The following is a 17,223-nucleotide window of genomic DNA, read 5'->3' on the forward strand; positions in this document are numbered from 1 at the left end:
AATGCATTCATGATTAAAATCCAATAATATAATATAAAACAGCATTGTTTTGTTCAAGTTTTATTTATTCATGGTTTAATGCCCTTTTTTATCCTTTACTATTTGATTCTTATCATTTATTTGCAGTAAGTTTAATATTTGTCTAAATGTGTTATTGTTTTTACTCACTAAGAAATATACCACCAGGTGGCACAATGTGTCTGGAGACCCACAGTGGTCTAAATTACATAAATAAAACATGAAATTAAGTAATACACACAAAATGTTTAATATAACTACTACATAGTGAAATAATCCTGTACAAAAATGCATGTCATTATTATAAAAAGTTTTTTTTCTATCACAATAACAGAGTTTATTGCAGGTCATTTTTTTATTTTAGTCCAGCAGTTTTTATTCCATAGGGTCCTCCCCCAAGTACTTTTTAATGACATTTTTCCCAATGGCCCTTTTATTATATAATATCACTTTTTATCACAAAGCCATTATCTTTCAATCAAGACAAAAAGGGCATTTTGTGAAATTGGATTATTTTACAATTCCATGGTTTTATTATATGATATTTATATTTTTGTCTGTATCAATTCACAGGATTCATAACTTTTTTTAAATTGAACGCTTTGGGTTTACAAAGATATTTTCACATTTTACCAGCAGACACCCACTTTCTAAAGTAAATGGCAAGTTTTGTAAAGAAATGTATGGTCAACAACAAGACTTAGTCAAAATAACGTCACTTTATTGGCAATTGTTGTCATTATTCCTAATCGCATCGAAGATAGCCTCTTACCAGACATGCTGGCCCCAAAATAGCTTTAAAGACATTTAGAAATAAATGATAACGTTTAAACCCATTGTTTTCCAGAGACCCTTGGACACATGCTTTGCCAAAAGCAGTGATTCAGGGTCCTCTTTCTGCGTTTAAGGGGTGGGAGAGAAGGGTTTTCTGGGTATCTGAAACTTTGTTTTAGGGGTCTACACAATTTCTTACCCCATCAAATTTCCAAGGGCCTTTTTATTTTTTTTTAAAACCCTGAATGCTTTATTGAAAATATGCATACATGACACTTTTCCTACACAACAATACAAAACAGTACAATCACTTTTGTAAATAACACATTGAACGCAAAGCCACACATCACCCCTTCCCGCCAAGGAACTTAGAGATGCTACAGTAAGCCCTTAGTATCCCCCACCCGGCCCCTCCCCACCACCTGAAATAAGACATAGTTAAAATCAGAAACAACTCTTTTTGTAAACTCAGACAAAAGAAGAGTAAACACCAGGTTGCATACAGACATAGCATTTGTCACCAGCAGGTGAATGATGGGCTTTACTGAAACTCTTGTTGGGCTTTAGTGTGTGCGATTTGCCTCAAGTCTTCTGAAATAATATTGTGTGTGGAAGAAGAGTCCATTCTGCAGTCCAGGAGTAGAGATAGGTTTCTAAAGTGTGAATATCAGAGCGTGACACACATAACCTACAGAAAACACCAGTGTGCCGCGAGTGATTTGGCTTCGATGAGGGTCAGGTCAATCAACAATGGCACACCAAGAGAGAGATTTTGCTTAATTACACAGACATGCGATAAAGTAGATTTTCACATGAAGGAAACTCTTTTAAAAGGCGAGGGGTGGATAAGTTCAAACCTGATTTGATTGTAGGTAACACACTTCCTAATAAAAACTCTTCCAACTGTAGCTGGCATGGGTGTTACTGTGCATATTCATTTGTAATAGTAGTGGTAGATAAAAATGCAACTGAATACAAAGAAACAAACAAAATATATATAAAAGAAAGATAACAGGTGGGTGGGGGGGGCGTGGTTATAAAGACTACAAAAGAAATGAGGACTCCAAATGTCTGGTTATATTTTAATATGATCATACAGGGATAGAGGTCAACCAAAAAAAATGATATAATGTGAACAAAAAATTTAAGTAACAAAAAAGTTCAATAAAAACAGACAGAAAAGCACTGATTTTAAACATGTTTTACTGTATATCAGTCTGTAGCAAATAGTCATTACATACCCTGAAAAAGGGAGGAAGAAAGCTTTGAATGGTGCACGGACCACTGAATAACTTGGCTGGAGCGCAGGGAGGGAGGGGGTTGTAATGCTGAATTTTCTCTGAAACTCCAAGAGTGGTACCCTCGAGATGAGGCTGCTATGCCTTATACGTGCGAGGTTTCTGCTTTATAATGTCTACAAGATGATCAGTCACTGCTTTTGGGTGCATAGAGGCAGAGTGAGGGTTCAAATCCTTTAGCGATCTCCCGTTAGGTTTAGAGTCTTTGCCAATGCAACCTTATAAACCATCAGAGCGGCAAGTGTGGCGACCATAAGGCTCTGAGAAGCTTATGGATTTATGCCATTGCAGTAGGTGTGAGTGAGCAAAAAAAAGACCACTCAAAGTACAGTGGTTGGGGGGGGGGGGGGGGGGGGGGTTTCATACATACTGAAGGTTTGTGTGCAACTGTATGAACAGGAAGGCAGTTGTGTGTGTGTTAAATTAAGATTGCAACAGCACTCCCCATCACTGTATGCTCAGAGAGTGGTTCTGGTTATTGGTGCCTCTTCTCTCTAGGGCCGCGCTAACTACTCGCTCAATATTTAACAATCATTAAACTTCTCATATGAAATGACCCTTTGCTAACAACACGACAGTTTTACAGCTTTTTTTTTTTTTTTGCTTTTTTTAAACATGCCTCGCTCAAATTGCTCTATTTAAATGTCCTTTTTTTCTCTTATCCCCGCAGACGATCCATTGCCAATAACTCAGTGCTGTTCGAATGCCACGCGGTAAGGAGAAAAAAAATTCTAATGTAAAAAATTAAAGCCCCAGATTAAAGAAAAGTTTTTTTTCTTTTTTCTTTACAAAATGGCTCTCAAGTATTCTTTGTTCCACAGATAGAGGTCCCTATGGGGCTTTGGATAACTTAGAATTTTAAAATCCTCTTTACAATTTTACTATGGGATTAGGAGCATTGGGGAGAGGAGGCGGAGAGGGGGTGAATCTTCTGCTGGTGTGAATTGAACACATGTACAAAAAACACGCGGCAATTACAACCTGCACCCACAAATGTCAACTCTTACACTAATGTGTGCATGCATAATCGCTCTCACTCACTCTCACATACACATACACACTCACACACAGAGGAGGGACAGCAGTCACCGGCGTGCAATCCGAGTTGCACTTGAACTCTTTCACATGTGAAAGCGTGTCTTTTGAGAAAAGGTCATAGTATGTGTCCTGACAGTGGAAACCCCACCTCACCACCAGTCTGACCCCCTCACCGTTGATATGTGACCTGTGAATCCCTCGGTCCATCTCCTCATGGGCAGATGTTATAGAGTTGTGCGGTAGCTAGCTCGACAGAGGAGGGGTTTGGGGGGAGGGGTGGGCTGTCAGCTGAAAACATTACAGCGACTGTCCTTGTTAGAAGTTAAATTAAGGAATAAAAAGTTTGTTTTTCCTAAAGTCGAGAAACACAAAGTGGAATCTTCACGCTGAAGCTTTTCCACGGGCACTACTTGAGCTAAGATTCACCTCTTAAATGAGAATTACGCTATGACTATTATAAAAAAATTCCAACATTTAGCATAGCCTTTTTTTTTTGTCTGTGTTCTTTGTCAGCTGGTCGGTCAAATGTTTTTTATGATGGATTTTCAGCCTTTGTCCAACGGATCGAAATACGAAGAATATAGCAAGAGAGTGGGGAAGAGGAAAACATACATACAGAAGAGTTGCTATATCCCCCTTATGCACCAACTTCCCCCAACAACACCCCACCCATATCGATGGAGACATTATACAGGTAATGTGAGAGACAAAACAGGCAGACAGATCTAGTCCAATGATAGACGGCTGGTCTGCGGTGTCTGTCTGGAGGCATCACGGGGGACTTGATGTGCTCCAAGCTCAAACTGAAGGTGGGTTTACTGGAAAACACTGCGAGGACCTGGCATGGCTGGTGACCATGCGGCGAGATGGGGGGAAGAAGGGGTCGGTTGGAGGAGGAGAACAGCCGTCACAGCTCGTTGAATCCCCGCTGGTTTTTTCCTCTGGGTCAGGATCAGGTTTTTGGATGAGGACCTGAATTTTCCATCATCACCTCCACCGTTTTTGTCTAGGCCAGTCAGGAGACACATTTTTCTCACTTTTGTTTTCTCTTTTTGTCTTGGGTGTTTTTTTTTCGTTTGTTATTCTTGTCTTGCTTTCGGTTGGTGTTGGATTTGATTTGCCCGTTTCGATTTTTGTTTTATTGTTGGGTTCTTGGATTGTTGTTAAAGAGAGATGTCATCTGCTCCGTAAGTGACCATCAACTGTCCATGTTACTGCAGTTTTCTGGGGAGGAAAATAAAAAGTTAAAGAGATCACGTAAATAGATTTGCAACACCTTGCGATTCAAGAACATTCTAAACGACAGTAACAATTTACAAAAACAACTCCCCCAACTCTCAGCCGAACAAATTTTAACGATCATTTCGGTAATTGTTTTTGCTACAAATGCTTACTTGTACTTGTAAAAACAGATTTGGCGATTTACCGTTGAGTCCGTCCGCCTCTTGTGAGTCGAGGAAGGGTGCAGGACCCCAGACTCGCACTGTGCCGTCATCGGAGGCGGAAGCCAAGAGTCCTGGGATGGCCGGGTTCCAGCTCACACAGTTAACAGTGCGCGTGTGGCCTGTTAGCTCAGCAATGGGAAGTTCACCACGCCGGTGCCAGATGTACACTTTGTGGTCTGTAGAGAAGGGATTTGAATGGAATAAAAAAACAGGTGGATGTGGAGATATTCAGTACACGGGAGGAAAAGTGAGAACGCACGGATAAATGTTACAGATTACAGCGAGAACATGCAAGAGAAAGCAAGATTTCCACCGAATGAGAAGAAGATACGTTAATGCGGTCTATAGTTGATCACAAAGCAGCCATTGTGTTATTCCTTTGACTCTACCTTCGCTGCCACTGGCAATGAAGTCTTCGTTGTGTCCTCCAAAGCAGGAGTGGATTGTGTAGAAGCCCTGGGTCACACCTTGGTATTTCCTCACCAGCACCCGGTCCTGAAGGTCCCACAGGTGCACTCCCTACAAAAGAAGAAAGAATATCCTATAACTGCTGGAACGTCCTGCATAGTGTTTCTCAAAACAAAGTATTGATATTGATAACGGTGGAGTTGGTTAAAAAGCTTACCTGAGTTGCTACATTTAACAAAGCTAATCTTCCATTCTTTGAAACAGTAAAAGACATGATAGGGTGGTCCTCCTGAACTCTGTAGAGGACATGTAAACAACAGGCTGTAAGGCAACGTACTGAATAATGCAACATACAAAACCCCTGTGAGACACTTCAGAATAGTGTGTACAAATGATAACTAATAGATATCACCATGAAACTTCCCCAGTTGATGACTTACATTAAGATAATATTGTTTTATCTTAATGTATTTTTTTTATTTAAAAAGTTCTGAATTTATATTATTAAATATTTGTTCATTTGCATAAATGTTTAAGGGGAGAGGGGGTGTTTATATGTTTAGAGTCAAAACATTTTACAGAGGGAATTTTGGATATCACTCCATAAATCAGAAAATACTGTCGACAGCCATAAAAAGAATAAAATACAAAGAAATACAAAAATCAGGCTATGAATGATGTATGAAGAAACCATTCTGTAAAAACCTTCAGTATGTAGATAGGAAGGAAACTGAAGAGAAGTAAATTCCATGCATTTGCAAGACACAACTGGAGAATGGGGTAAACAATTCTAAGTAATAGATATCACCATGAAACATTCCCAGTTTTCTGAAATGTTATGTTTAAATATGCAAATGAGGTATTATGTTATGCTAACTTTTGGTGAATTTAGGTCATCTACAGATGCAAATAGACAAAAAGTTAGTAAAATAAACACCCGAATGTGTATTTTGGATGTTTTCTTTCCACTTGTCAGAAAGAAGAAGCAAAATAGCCCAAACTCTCAAAACAGACCAATATGCGATGTTTTTCCCTTAAATATCAAACTCATGAGCAAAATGAGCTGTATTTTCCACTAATAATTTAACCTTTATGTATATACACACACCACAGTATAGGGATTATTAGGGTCGACACATACATGTTTCTGTCCGTAAGGTCCTCAAAGTTGTACCCCCGGATACGTTGGTGTGTGTCCGAGGCCAGCACTGCTCTGCCATCGCCCAGGCACCACAAGCACTGCACTCTCACGCCCTCCCAGGAGTCCAACAAGTTACCGTCCAGGTCCTGACAACACAGACAGCAGAGCCCTCAATCTCACATTCTTAACAGGGGAACGAAAACATGGACACAGTAGTCCACCTTATTTAACCTGCTAGAATCTCTTTCTTTCTGCTCAGGCACCAACACAGTGCAACAATCAGACTATAAAAAAAAAAAAAAAAGAAGTGAAATTTGAAGAACATTTCAAAAGGTCAAACTGCTTTCCTTTTCTCTCTCAACAAAATGTCACATGTGTGTTTGTCACACAACGCAAATTAAACAGCTGTACATTTTGACATTTCTACTAAGCTTGTTTCTAGGTCATCTTCTTGGCAGCTTTTTCTAATCTGGGTGAAATAAGTTTAAATGTTCATTTCCAGTTGACTAACATCTACAGACATTATGAACTACACAGAGGTCTGGTCCTACACAACAAAATGTGATAATAAAAGAAATCATCCTTATGGGTTTATCGGGTTTGGGCTGGAAAATCAATACAAAGAAAAGATCACATTTTTTTGAAGCGGCCTGCTTAAGGTCAAAGCAACACTTTGTATATACACACCCTGACTGACATACAATCGCAACCCTTTTTTGCCCCCACCCTCACCCGCCTTCAGCATTGATTGAATTATTCAACATTTTTAAGGAATATAGACAATAAACATTGGAAACATTTACTGGTTCAAACACATTAAACAATAGATCGTGTGCATGTGACTTCACGCTTACGTCCCAACCCGTAAATCAGCCATGTTGGATGATATACACAACCAAGACGGCGCCCGTTCGCGTGGGAGTTGCTGCAACAATATAATCCGACGGCTTTAGCGTGTACGGGTCACGACCGCAAATTTGGACTTTTCCCTCTGAATCTTGCCTTTGCAGAGGACTCCAGAGAGTCACAATACTTTGAAGAAGTCGGAGTTGTATTGCTGTTGTTGTTCGCTTTAGACGCCATTGTTGATTTGTATATCATCCAACATGGTGTCGCACGCATACGTCACACAGTTTTGTCACGCGTTTGCACCCTATCTATACTGTTTGCGGAAAGAAATGATCCATTCACTTACACACTGATAAAACTGTCCCCTCTGCCCTCCGGTGACAAAGCGTTTGCCGTCTGGGTTCCATGCCACACTGGTCAGACTGTCTTCATGGGACTGGGACATTTTGGTCCGCAGCTCCCCCGTCTGATCATCAAGGGGATTGTCAGAGACAGTGGGAAAAACAGAGAAGAGGAGAAAAATGGGGGGGGAGGGAGACAGCAAGAAAAAACATTAAGTAAGAGTGGGGGAGGGGTGGATACAACGAAAGAAAAGGGGAGGGAAAGGGATAGGAGAAGTCATTGAGTACATACAGCCTACAGAGTATCTATGGGAGGCTTATGGCCTGTTTCTCTTTGCAGCTTGTTTACTGAATTTGAATTAGACAGCTCAAGTCTTTGACAACAACGATCTATGCCTTTGTGCACTCATGTTCACATGAAAAACGGCCAGGGCTGGCATATGGAAACACAGTTTGTTGAGCGGTATCACAAGTAACTGTTACCTGAACGTTCCAGAGCCACAGCTCAGAGCAGTCGTCGGGTCCACAGGCGATCAGGTAGGTGTCATCGGGACTCCAGGCTAAGTAAGAGACGCCGTATGCATGACCCTCCAGGGTTCGCAGCAGCTTCAACTGGTGGCTCTCCTACACAGAGATAAGACGAAGAGGATTATAATGAAATTAATTCTGACACACTGAGTGTTGGGCATCTCGTTTGCAGCGACGCTACTGTTAGGAGTTTTCAAGCCGAAGTCAAGAAGTTCCGTGACATTAAGAGAAAAATTCAAAGAGTTTCCAGACTGCTCTCAAGGTATAACAGCGTCCAGTCTGCCCGTCAAATTCATTTTCCTCATTCCATGTCAAAAGGTCCACTAAAAATTCTAACCAGAATTAAAATAAATATAATCTGTGAATGGACGCAATTTAGTAAATGAAAGGTAAACAGACTTTCTACTTTAATAAAAAACAACCAAAAACTAAAAAGGTTAAGGATGCAATGAAGAGTACCATACTAATATACATGTAATACATTTGAGACAATGACAGACTTTGTCTAAAAGGTTTAAGAGTGGCAACTTAAGATACATAAAGAACATAATCTAAAACAGAAAATAGAAGTGTGTTTATTTGGATAAAATACACACATAAGGGTTACCATGGTAAATTCTAAAAAAGTACTGCAAGATACACATTTTAAAATGCCAAGAATAAAGCCCTGACCACTACATTCCTGCAGGGTAATTCTAGCTGTGGACGAAATCATAAAAAAAAGGAGTTATGTTTATTTGAGTATTTGTCACACTCACCGGGTCCACTTGCCAAATTATGACCGTAGTGTCTTTGGAGCCCGTGGCTAGTTTGGTGCCGTCGTTTGAGAATTTGCAGAACCACACCTCGTTACAGTGCTCTGTCAGAATCTGTTGGGTGTAACAAGGGAACTGCTTCCTGTGATGCGGAGAGAGACCAAAGGTTTAACATCTTCATCGTGTGAGTCTGCAACAGCAGTTAGCTTATATTGTCTATATCTCAAAATGTTGCAATCATTGCAGAGTCATACAATATAATGGCATGGATAAAAGGGGGAAAAGGATAAAAGGTATGAAACAACAAGCGTAGTGCAGCCATAATAAGATAGTGAGATGTGAGAGTGCGAGGGGCGAGACGTAAAAAGGAGAGGAGAAATGAGTTAAGAATTCAGGCACATAAGACAAATACAAAGCAAAGCTTTCAGTGCATATGCCTCAGCATGAGGTCAACAGATACATAAATATCAGATGCTGCAGTATGATAATTTACCAGTGAGGGCTATGCAGTACCGACCTGCTGCAGACATGATCGAGGAGGAGAGAGACCGAGTCCAGACTGCTGTCCAGCTTGGTGTTGTGATAGAGGCAGCGGTCCCTCTGCAGCTCCACTGCTTGCCGCAGCAGGGTCTGCATGCGCCGAGGGGGCAGCATCACAGAAGGTGGCAGGTACGCTATGAAGACAGACAAAAGCAGACATACTGGTTAAGTACGTTGTGGCGTTGTAGGTATGCAATGTGCGTGTTAGGACAACAGGGTTAGACATGTCTCCTCACTCTGTAATTTGTCCAGCAGTCTGCAGCGGGAGGCCGTGCCCTTGCCCTCCCACTCTGCCTTGGCCTTCAGGTCCTCAGCATGGCTACACATGAGGTACCTGCAGGAAGACACAAGCACACAGCTCAGAAACTACATACACAAAAAACCTTTGACAAGAACAAGAGCATAACATAGTAACAGAATAGTGATTAGTGTGATGGGACAATGCTGAATTTCCACCGCATGGTACAGCTCGGTTTGTGTCCCCTTTGGTACGCAGGTACTTTTCTCGATTTTGTTTTCCACTGCAGATAATATGCCCTGAATATAGGCAGGGGTCTTAGTGAATCGTCATAGTGATGCCGCGTGAAACTGCCGTGACATCATCTTCAACACGACACAGACATTAAACACTGTTAAACATTTCTGAGCTACTAATCTAGTACTACACTTTCTACTAGTTCTACACCCGGTACAGATTGAATGAAACAATGAAATCGATGTGGGAAATACAATATGCTGCGGAACCCAAAATGAGGAAACAGTGCATTGAATGCAGGTATTGTTTTTCGTAACGAGCTGAGAAAAATACAATGACGAGAGTCAAGGACACATTCGGAAACAGCCGACCGATCCGCCTAAAACAATTGACAGATCAATAGATTACACCGAGTGACAGTCTGTTAAGATAAAACAGGCTTGTCGGCAGTGTTGAATGATCAATACACACTAATTGATTCGGTAATAGATCGCAGGAATGTGTTTGCCGAGGGCATCGGGCACATCAGAACACAGATCAGGTGATCCTATAGCTACTGACACCTTTATACTGTATGTCAGAGGAACAACTTATTGGAGAACCAAATTATTAACAAACTAAACAAGATGGAACAATGGGATTCAGGCCATTGATTTTAACATAATGTAAAAGCATACATTAGCACAGAAACAAAATCAGGGGTAAATACTGAAAGTAGTTCTTTTAAAGGACTATTTAAATATATATAATATATAAAGTTTGACTATTATCATCAATAGTCAAGCTTTCCCTGATAAACAGTAGCTGTGTTGCAACATTGAACATTAAAAATACTTATTACATATATAAATATCAATTTCACAGTGGATTTGACCGGTTAAAACTGTCTTGTTACTAAGTTTGTAGGTGTGTATTTGTGTGGCAGTATTAAATTTGGAACCGTACCCGCTGAGTACATGGATGCGATCTGTGTTGTACTTGAGTGGCGTGAGCTCTCCCCGGAGCACCTGCAGAGCCTCCAGGACTTTGCCATCTTCCAGATATTCTAGGTACTTCTGCTGCAGCAGCAGGAACTTCATACGCTGAGAAGAAGATGAGAGACAGAGAAGAGATTTTATAAAAACTATTTTAAAAAAAGGAAGAAAGAATGACAACTAAACTTACACTAGTGTGTCAGGTTTCCCTTTGATATTGATAAGAACAGCAGCTGGTCTGCAGAACTACAGAAGGACATAAAAAGCTTGCTGTGCATTGCAAAACTTTTTTTATAGTCAGTCATTTTCCTTCAAAGCTCGAAATGGTCGTAGCATATTGCAGGGAAGCAGGTTCAGAACATATTTCTAGATGAAACCCAGACCTATGGTAATGACAGTAGCCTATTTCCTTCATACCGAACACCACTGGCAAGTGTTTACCAGTCGCTGCTGCTAGTCAGCGTTGACATTTGTGGTATTAAGAGTATGTCTTATCTCAGGTATTCAGTAGGAGCTGCAGCCCTGACAACGGGTGCAAGCAGTTAAATCTACTTCACATAAATTCATGAGAACATCCACCCACAAAAGGTCTACAAATAAAGAGTGCAAGAACACACAGACGTCTCCTAACTCTCCAACTCGGCCTGTGATATAAAGTAAACTGCCTGCTAGAACTGCATGTTGACAATGACAACACAAACCTGCCACAACTCAGGACCTAAAATGGCTACCCAAATTGTACAGCTGAAAATCAACAGCTGCAGTCATTCTCTCAATAACCCAACTGGCAACGGCAATTAGACAGACTCCTGACAGAGAGCAGCAGGCACTTGATTGAGACACATGGGACCGTTTTTTGAAGCTCATCTTGTCTGCTAATTAGCACGCTATCTGGGGCTAATTAGCCGTAGCTAAGCACCATTTCCAAACTAGTACAGTAGTGTGTACTATCTTACAAATCTTCACAGTATGCAGTTAGTATACACAATACATGTACTTTGAAATGTGTATAACAGCAAAAAAAATGGAACACACTTAAAATGTGCACAGTTTAAATTTCGTTTTAATATTTAACTTTTTTTTTTTTTTTAAGATTTCCAGCTGCGAGTAGCTCCTTTATTTCTGGTGTGCAAATGCATTGTGGGACAATAGTGTCACAAGCAAGCAAATTTGGCATGCATACTAAAATCTCTGAGTAGTAAGTGCACTTTTAATTGCATCAGTTTGGTTATACTCTCGCAGTAACATTTGAATAAAAATAGGTTTTAAAGTAGACATGGATGTTTGAGCTTTTATATATATTCTGATAAAAAATATTTTGGCAGGTAGTATTTTTTCTTTACATGTGACAAATTAACATTTTCAAGTATCCCTTAATTTGTTGTATTAAAATGGAATTGTGACCATATGTACTAAATAAGATATTACAGTAAACTCCAGTGGACAAAGTATATAATGGCAAAACATATCTTTGGCATTTCTGTCTGCAACAGGTTATAATCAGCCAAAAAGTAGAGCTCTAGATGCATGAAATATATAAATAGAGAAACAGGCCTATTTTTGAGTCCTATTAGTTTTAATCAAGCAAAGCAGTGTCGAACCACATTTTTATTTTTTTTAGAAACAACAGAAACCCGCATTCAATCCCTAATTGCAATGTGGTGTCCATTCCTGCCGCTATACTTTCCGAGGCGTCATCCAGAACATTTAAGCTTTCAGTGAACCTGCGGCCCTGCAATATAACAGTACCATTCGAGAACCTCCAGACCGGCTGTCATTCAGTTTAGTTCAAGGGGAGCTTACCACAATGGCATTGGGAGAATGCATCAGTGCTCTCAGCTCATTGAGATCATTCTCAGCCTGGATCAAAACAAAGGGAGGGTGATGGAGGGGAGAGACAGAGAGAGAAATGGTCAGTTCAGCAGTTTCCATGCAAACACAGGGGAAAAAAAAATCAAAAAAAAAAAATCACATGAACAGTAATACAGATCTTATTGTCACTTTCTTGTTCAAGAGGAGTGGATTGAGGCTTTAACAATGGCGCTGATCTTCATGTGCTGTGATCATTATTATAAATGACAACATAACACATTTATGTCTCTCTGTAACATTGTACCAGTCGAAAAACTAGATTTCAGGAATCAAAACAGCGGCTGGTATGATTGGTTTGTGGAAAGTACAAACCTACCTATTACATCAAAAAAGGCACCACCATTTGGCTCAAAGCTGGTGTTAATTTTCCATCCTGCAGTTATGACATAGGTTCATTATTCCAGAAGATTCTCAAGGCCATTTTTAATAAGATCTTTTATAAGCTTCGGATCTGAAATGTTGGAATGAGAGTTATTCTGCAGCGAGAACAGGATTATACAGCCGAGAGTGTTGATTTAAAAGCAAATTACATTAAAATGTGCCAATATAAACCTGATGTTTTGCGAATTCCACACTATCGGACTAATTGAGCTCTCACAACAACCTGCAATAACGATCTGTTATACTTTGGGTATTCTGATAAACCATTGTTGTGATATTACAATAAAATAACGGGCACATAATGGGGCATGTGTCTTGTTATTTTGCTATAGAAATGACAGAAATGTTTTCCTAGAGAAGCTATTTTAATAATGAGCAGTTTTATTCCACCATATACTATTCCTTAATAATTCATGTCCCGTTGCCCGACCAAACATTCTTCTCAACCACCAGAAGTTCGATTTTTCCCTAAATCTCAATAATAATAATAATAATAATAATAATAATAATAATAATAATAATAATAATAATTAGAAGAAACAATTAGATTTTTCTGTCAAATACAATCCACGACATGAAATACACTAATTCTATGCTCGACGGAGAAAGTGTTTCAATAAAGCTTTGTGCCCTTTAATTGCCCATTTCAAAGTCAAATGGCACTTTAACAGTAAGTCAAATAATAGTATGAGCTTGTGCAACTGTGGCAAAAATGCAGACCACTTTAAGTACTTTGCTTAAGCTTTCCCAGGATTCCTTCAACACTTCCGAACAGGAATAATATTTTCTTTTGTCTATAAATATGCGACGATCTGCAAAAATATGTTTTCTGTTGTGTTTTTTTTTTTTTTACCAAACTCTTAATTTTACAGTACAGTATGGACAACAGATGACTAGAAAGCTCACCAATTCCCTGTCTATCAAAATGTGTGCTATTATGTAACCATGGTAACCCAAGACCAACCTTGTCCCACTCCCCCTCCATGACATGGTTGCGGAACTTGGTAGCTGAGGAGTGTTCCAGTCTGCAGCCTGATTCCTGCATCAGCAGGTCCACTGTCTGACTGCAGATATACAGAGATAGATAGAGAGAGATAGATAGAGAGAGAGGAGAGAGGCAGACAAAGTTAGACTGGAATATAGACACAAGACAGTTGGAATAAAAGAAAGGAGAGGGAGGGTAGCTTTAAAATGTATTAAACATGAGATGATTAAACTTAAGAATCAAGTGGAGAGATGAGAATTAGGAGCCCTGTCAGGACTAAGAAAAAGTGAGCTCATCAGTATAATGAAAAAGTTAGCTCATGATTTAATGAAGTGGCATTTCTAGGCAGATTACTCAAATGTTCTGGATTATCTAATCACCCATGTCATTTCACCACTGTGCCATGTTTACAATGAGAGCAAATAGGTGAGTGAGTGGGGGATCGGCAACAATCATTTCAACACTGGGACAATAAGAACGTCATTGGCCGACAATAGGATGAAGGCAATTTCATGGCCAACAATGTCTGGAGGAAGTCAGTCCAGAGCAGTTATGTCACCAGAGCATTATTTGTGGAACAGTAGGAGGTACATTAACATGAACCGAGCATCCACTGCAGTTGACATCACCCTCTCTGCCTGTCAACCATGAACCATAACCATCTGTCCAAACAGCACCTCTGCTAAACACACTCCTCCACCACAAAACATGTCTGCTGAGATGTGTGAGGGTGAGAGATAATGAAAGTGGGCTTGGGATGGGGGTGGCTGACACCTTCAGCATGATGACATCATTCTCAGGTATCAATAGAGTGGCGCAGCAGCTTTGTGTTGAGCCTCTCATCCAGCTGGCTGCTACACTGATTTATCTTGCATTTCCACAGCTGAAATGTAGGGGCTCTGTTTCATACCAGGCAATGTCGTGTTTCCCCCTGACCCACCCTATTTGTAAACATAACGATGTGTTTTATAATGCCTTGTAATGGCAGCTACACTTGCTCAGTTGGATACCAGAGATCTGCGGATGTTTGGCTATTCAACAGTGACTACCACTGCCACTTTGAAGCAGAGGGCTAGACATACATTTCTTGAAACCCCCACTATGCCATAATTAGATTCCAAACACAGCGCTTACATGTAAAACAGCTGGTAGAAAGCGCATTCTTCAGCCACCATGAAACCAACATATTCTGCAAAATACAGGACCAACTGTCGCCCACGGTATTGACTGCCGTCTTTAAATAAAAACATGCGCGTCAGTGTTTGTGACTGACTGTTGACAAATTGCTCAGACACGGTGACAGCGACAGAAAAATAAAGATATTAATCCAGGGAGAAAGTTATTATGTTCATGAGATAGTTGTATAAAAGGGTGATTAATTTGATCAATAAAAAACTAGACAAAATGACAGCCCAGGACGTGCAAACGGTGCAGTTTAAATACTAAAATAACCAGGACAGTTTTCATAACCATGCTAGTTATTACGTTGTGGCCGACCTATTAATGTTCCTCCGGTTTAACCGAGGCAGCCAAGAAGGAAAACACCAACAATCAGGGCGAAAACCGACATTGACAATCCGCACATTAACATTTCCTCCGCATTTTTTTTTTTTTTGCAATAGCATCGAAAAACAAACATGTACAGTGCAAACTCGACAATCCTGCTTGTGTACTTAATTAAGATGCTAAATCATGTTGATCCCTTCGCATGACATTACATTGTATGCTTTACATACCATAACAAATCAACGGATCTTTAAATAAACGTTACTAACGTTAGATGATGTAATGCCTTTTATTCTGTGCAAAATCTACAACGTTATTCATTGCATCATGGCGTAACTGGCATATAAAACATACTTCAGCTAACGATGGATGTGTTAAGCAGACAAATCTTAGATTGTGTTTTATGTTTGTGTGAAGGTTTAATGTCAGGACATAGCACCTCAGCGCAGGCTAGTGCTGCTAGCCATCAAGCTAACTGTTATTGTGCAAGATGGACCCCTTCTTTCTACCAACTGCCGAGCTCACAGGCTAACTACCCCATCCCCCCATGTTTGTGTCTGTCAAGCGCACTAACAGCGCTTTTACCATCCGCTATTTAGCAGTTTCACGCGAAACACGAGTAATGTATATTACACATCATATGTTCAACGCTAACGTTATATGCTTTTGTAGTTTTTTTCCTCGACTTTGAATAAACTTACTTTAGCCCTAGTCCGTGGAGATGTTGCCCTATTAATCGTATGACATCTTCCTCCGCCTGCGATAGTCGTTTTTTCTTTTTCAGAGAGCCAACCTCAGAGCCCGAAGCCGTAGAGGCAGCCGAAGTCCCCGAACCGGGCCCGGTTGAAGACCCGTTACTGGTACCAACACTATTCCCGTTGTCTGTGCTGGAGAGGAGCCCATTGGAGTGGGTTCCGCCAGCCGAGGATGACTCCCCGTTTTGTGCGCTGTTAAGGCAGGAAAGATCTGAAGATTCTTGTCCCTGTCCTGCCCCGTTTGCCTGCATACTGCTGCTGAGGTCGTTGACAACACTTCGGTTAAAGTGGATGGCTGAGGTGGCTTGAGAGTGTGGAGAGTGAGTCGCAAGTCCTAAGACAATTCCAGAAAGGCCTGTTACAACTGCTGAAGCCCCGGACTCTCCTGCTCCCTCCGCCGCCGAGGCTCGGTGCTTCTTCCGCGGGGGCGGCGACGCTCCGCCGGTGTCCGAGTCGGAGGAGGAGGAAGCGGAGGCCAGAGTTTCCTCACCGAGAGCGGCCGTGGTTAGAAGCCGGCGGAGCTCCGGGTGGGAAATGAAGGTTAAGCTTCCAGATTTGAGGCCTCGTTGTCGGGCTCAGAGCGGACTGTCACTGTGGGAGCGCTGTCAGTTAGCCCGTTTTTGTTGTTGTTTCTCTCAAAACAGCTGCAGCTCTAATGGAGTCCTTACGCCCTGACGTAACCGGAAATTCCTACACTACCAAACTTCCGGGTAGAATTATAATCCATGGGTGGCGCATGAGAACCTAGTTAGCATAATAACTAACTGACAACAATAATGTCACATAAAAATTCATTTGAATGTCTCCAGAGTCATGACTTTAATATATCCGGAATTAAAAATTACCATAACGTCCACAGGTTTGCAGATTTTTTAAAGTAAAAAAACATTAAACACTAACTATGTAAGCATACAATTAAATTAAAATAAAAGCAGCAATAACTTGTCATGACCAGTCCATAATTACATATATTATAGACTAGAGTAAGGGTGGTTATTATATTCTGTAAAATATGCTACTTTGAACACTTCCTTCAAACTCTGCTGTCACATTGAATCTATTTAATTAGTCACCTTAAAATAATATATTTTCTGTTGTTTTGGGGCAATGCTCTTGTAGACATTTAGATCACAGACTGTG

The 17,223-nt window shown here is 40.6% G+C and overlaps 1 protein-coding gene across 2 annotated transcripts; it reads right to left on the reverse strand.

Moving 5' to 3' along the window:
- Positions 1-718: 718 nt before the first annotated feature.
- wdr26b (WD repeat domain 26b) lies at positions 719-16,778 on the reverse strand. 2 transcript variants are annotated; one of them, XM_029462951.1, is made up of 14 exons: positions 16,030-16,778; positions 13,802-13,901; positions 12,388-12,444; positions 10,556-10,692; positions 9,372-9,469; positions 9,113-9,269; positions 8,599-8,737; positions 7,796-7,936; positions 7,318-7,437; positions 6,123-6,268; positions 5,199-5,277; positions 4,963-5,092; positions 4,555-4,749; positions 719-4,352 (listed from the first exon to the last, which is right to left on the reverse strand). In XM_029462951.1, exons 1-14 carry the CDS (start codon positions 16,332-16,334, stop codon positions 4,327-4,329), a joined length of 1,830 nt encoding a protein of 609 aa, XP_029318811.1. In that variant the 5' UTR covers positions 16,335-16,778; the 3' UTR covers positions 719-4,326. The 2 variants fall into 2 exon arrangements, with proteins under 2 accessions (XP_029318811.1, XP_029318810.1); XM_029462950.1 differs by having other exon boundaries at positions 9,089-9,269.
- Positions 16,779-17,223: the final 445 nt, after the last annotated feature.

Source organism: Cottoperca gobio, chromosome 24, assembly GCF_900634415.1.
Source record: "Cottoperca gobio chromosome 24, fCotGob3.1, whole genome shotgun sequence".
NCBI lineage: Eukaryota > Metazoa > Chordata > Actinopteri > Perciformes > Bovichtidae > Cottoperca > Cottoperca gobio.

Coding starts and splice junctions, on each gene's coding strand:
- wdr26b (XM_029462950.1), bottom strand. CDS start 16,334: ATGCAGGCAAACGGGGCAGGACAGGGACAAGAATCTTCAGATCTTTCC. Junction 13,902..16,029: donor CTCCACGGACTAGGGCTAAA/GTAAGTTTATTC, acceptor GTATATCTGCAG/TCAGACAGTGGACCTGCTGA. Junction 4,353..4,554: donor AGAGGCGGACGGACTCAACG/GTAAATCGCCAA, acceptor TTTCCTCCCCAG/AAAACTGCAGTAACATGGAC.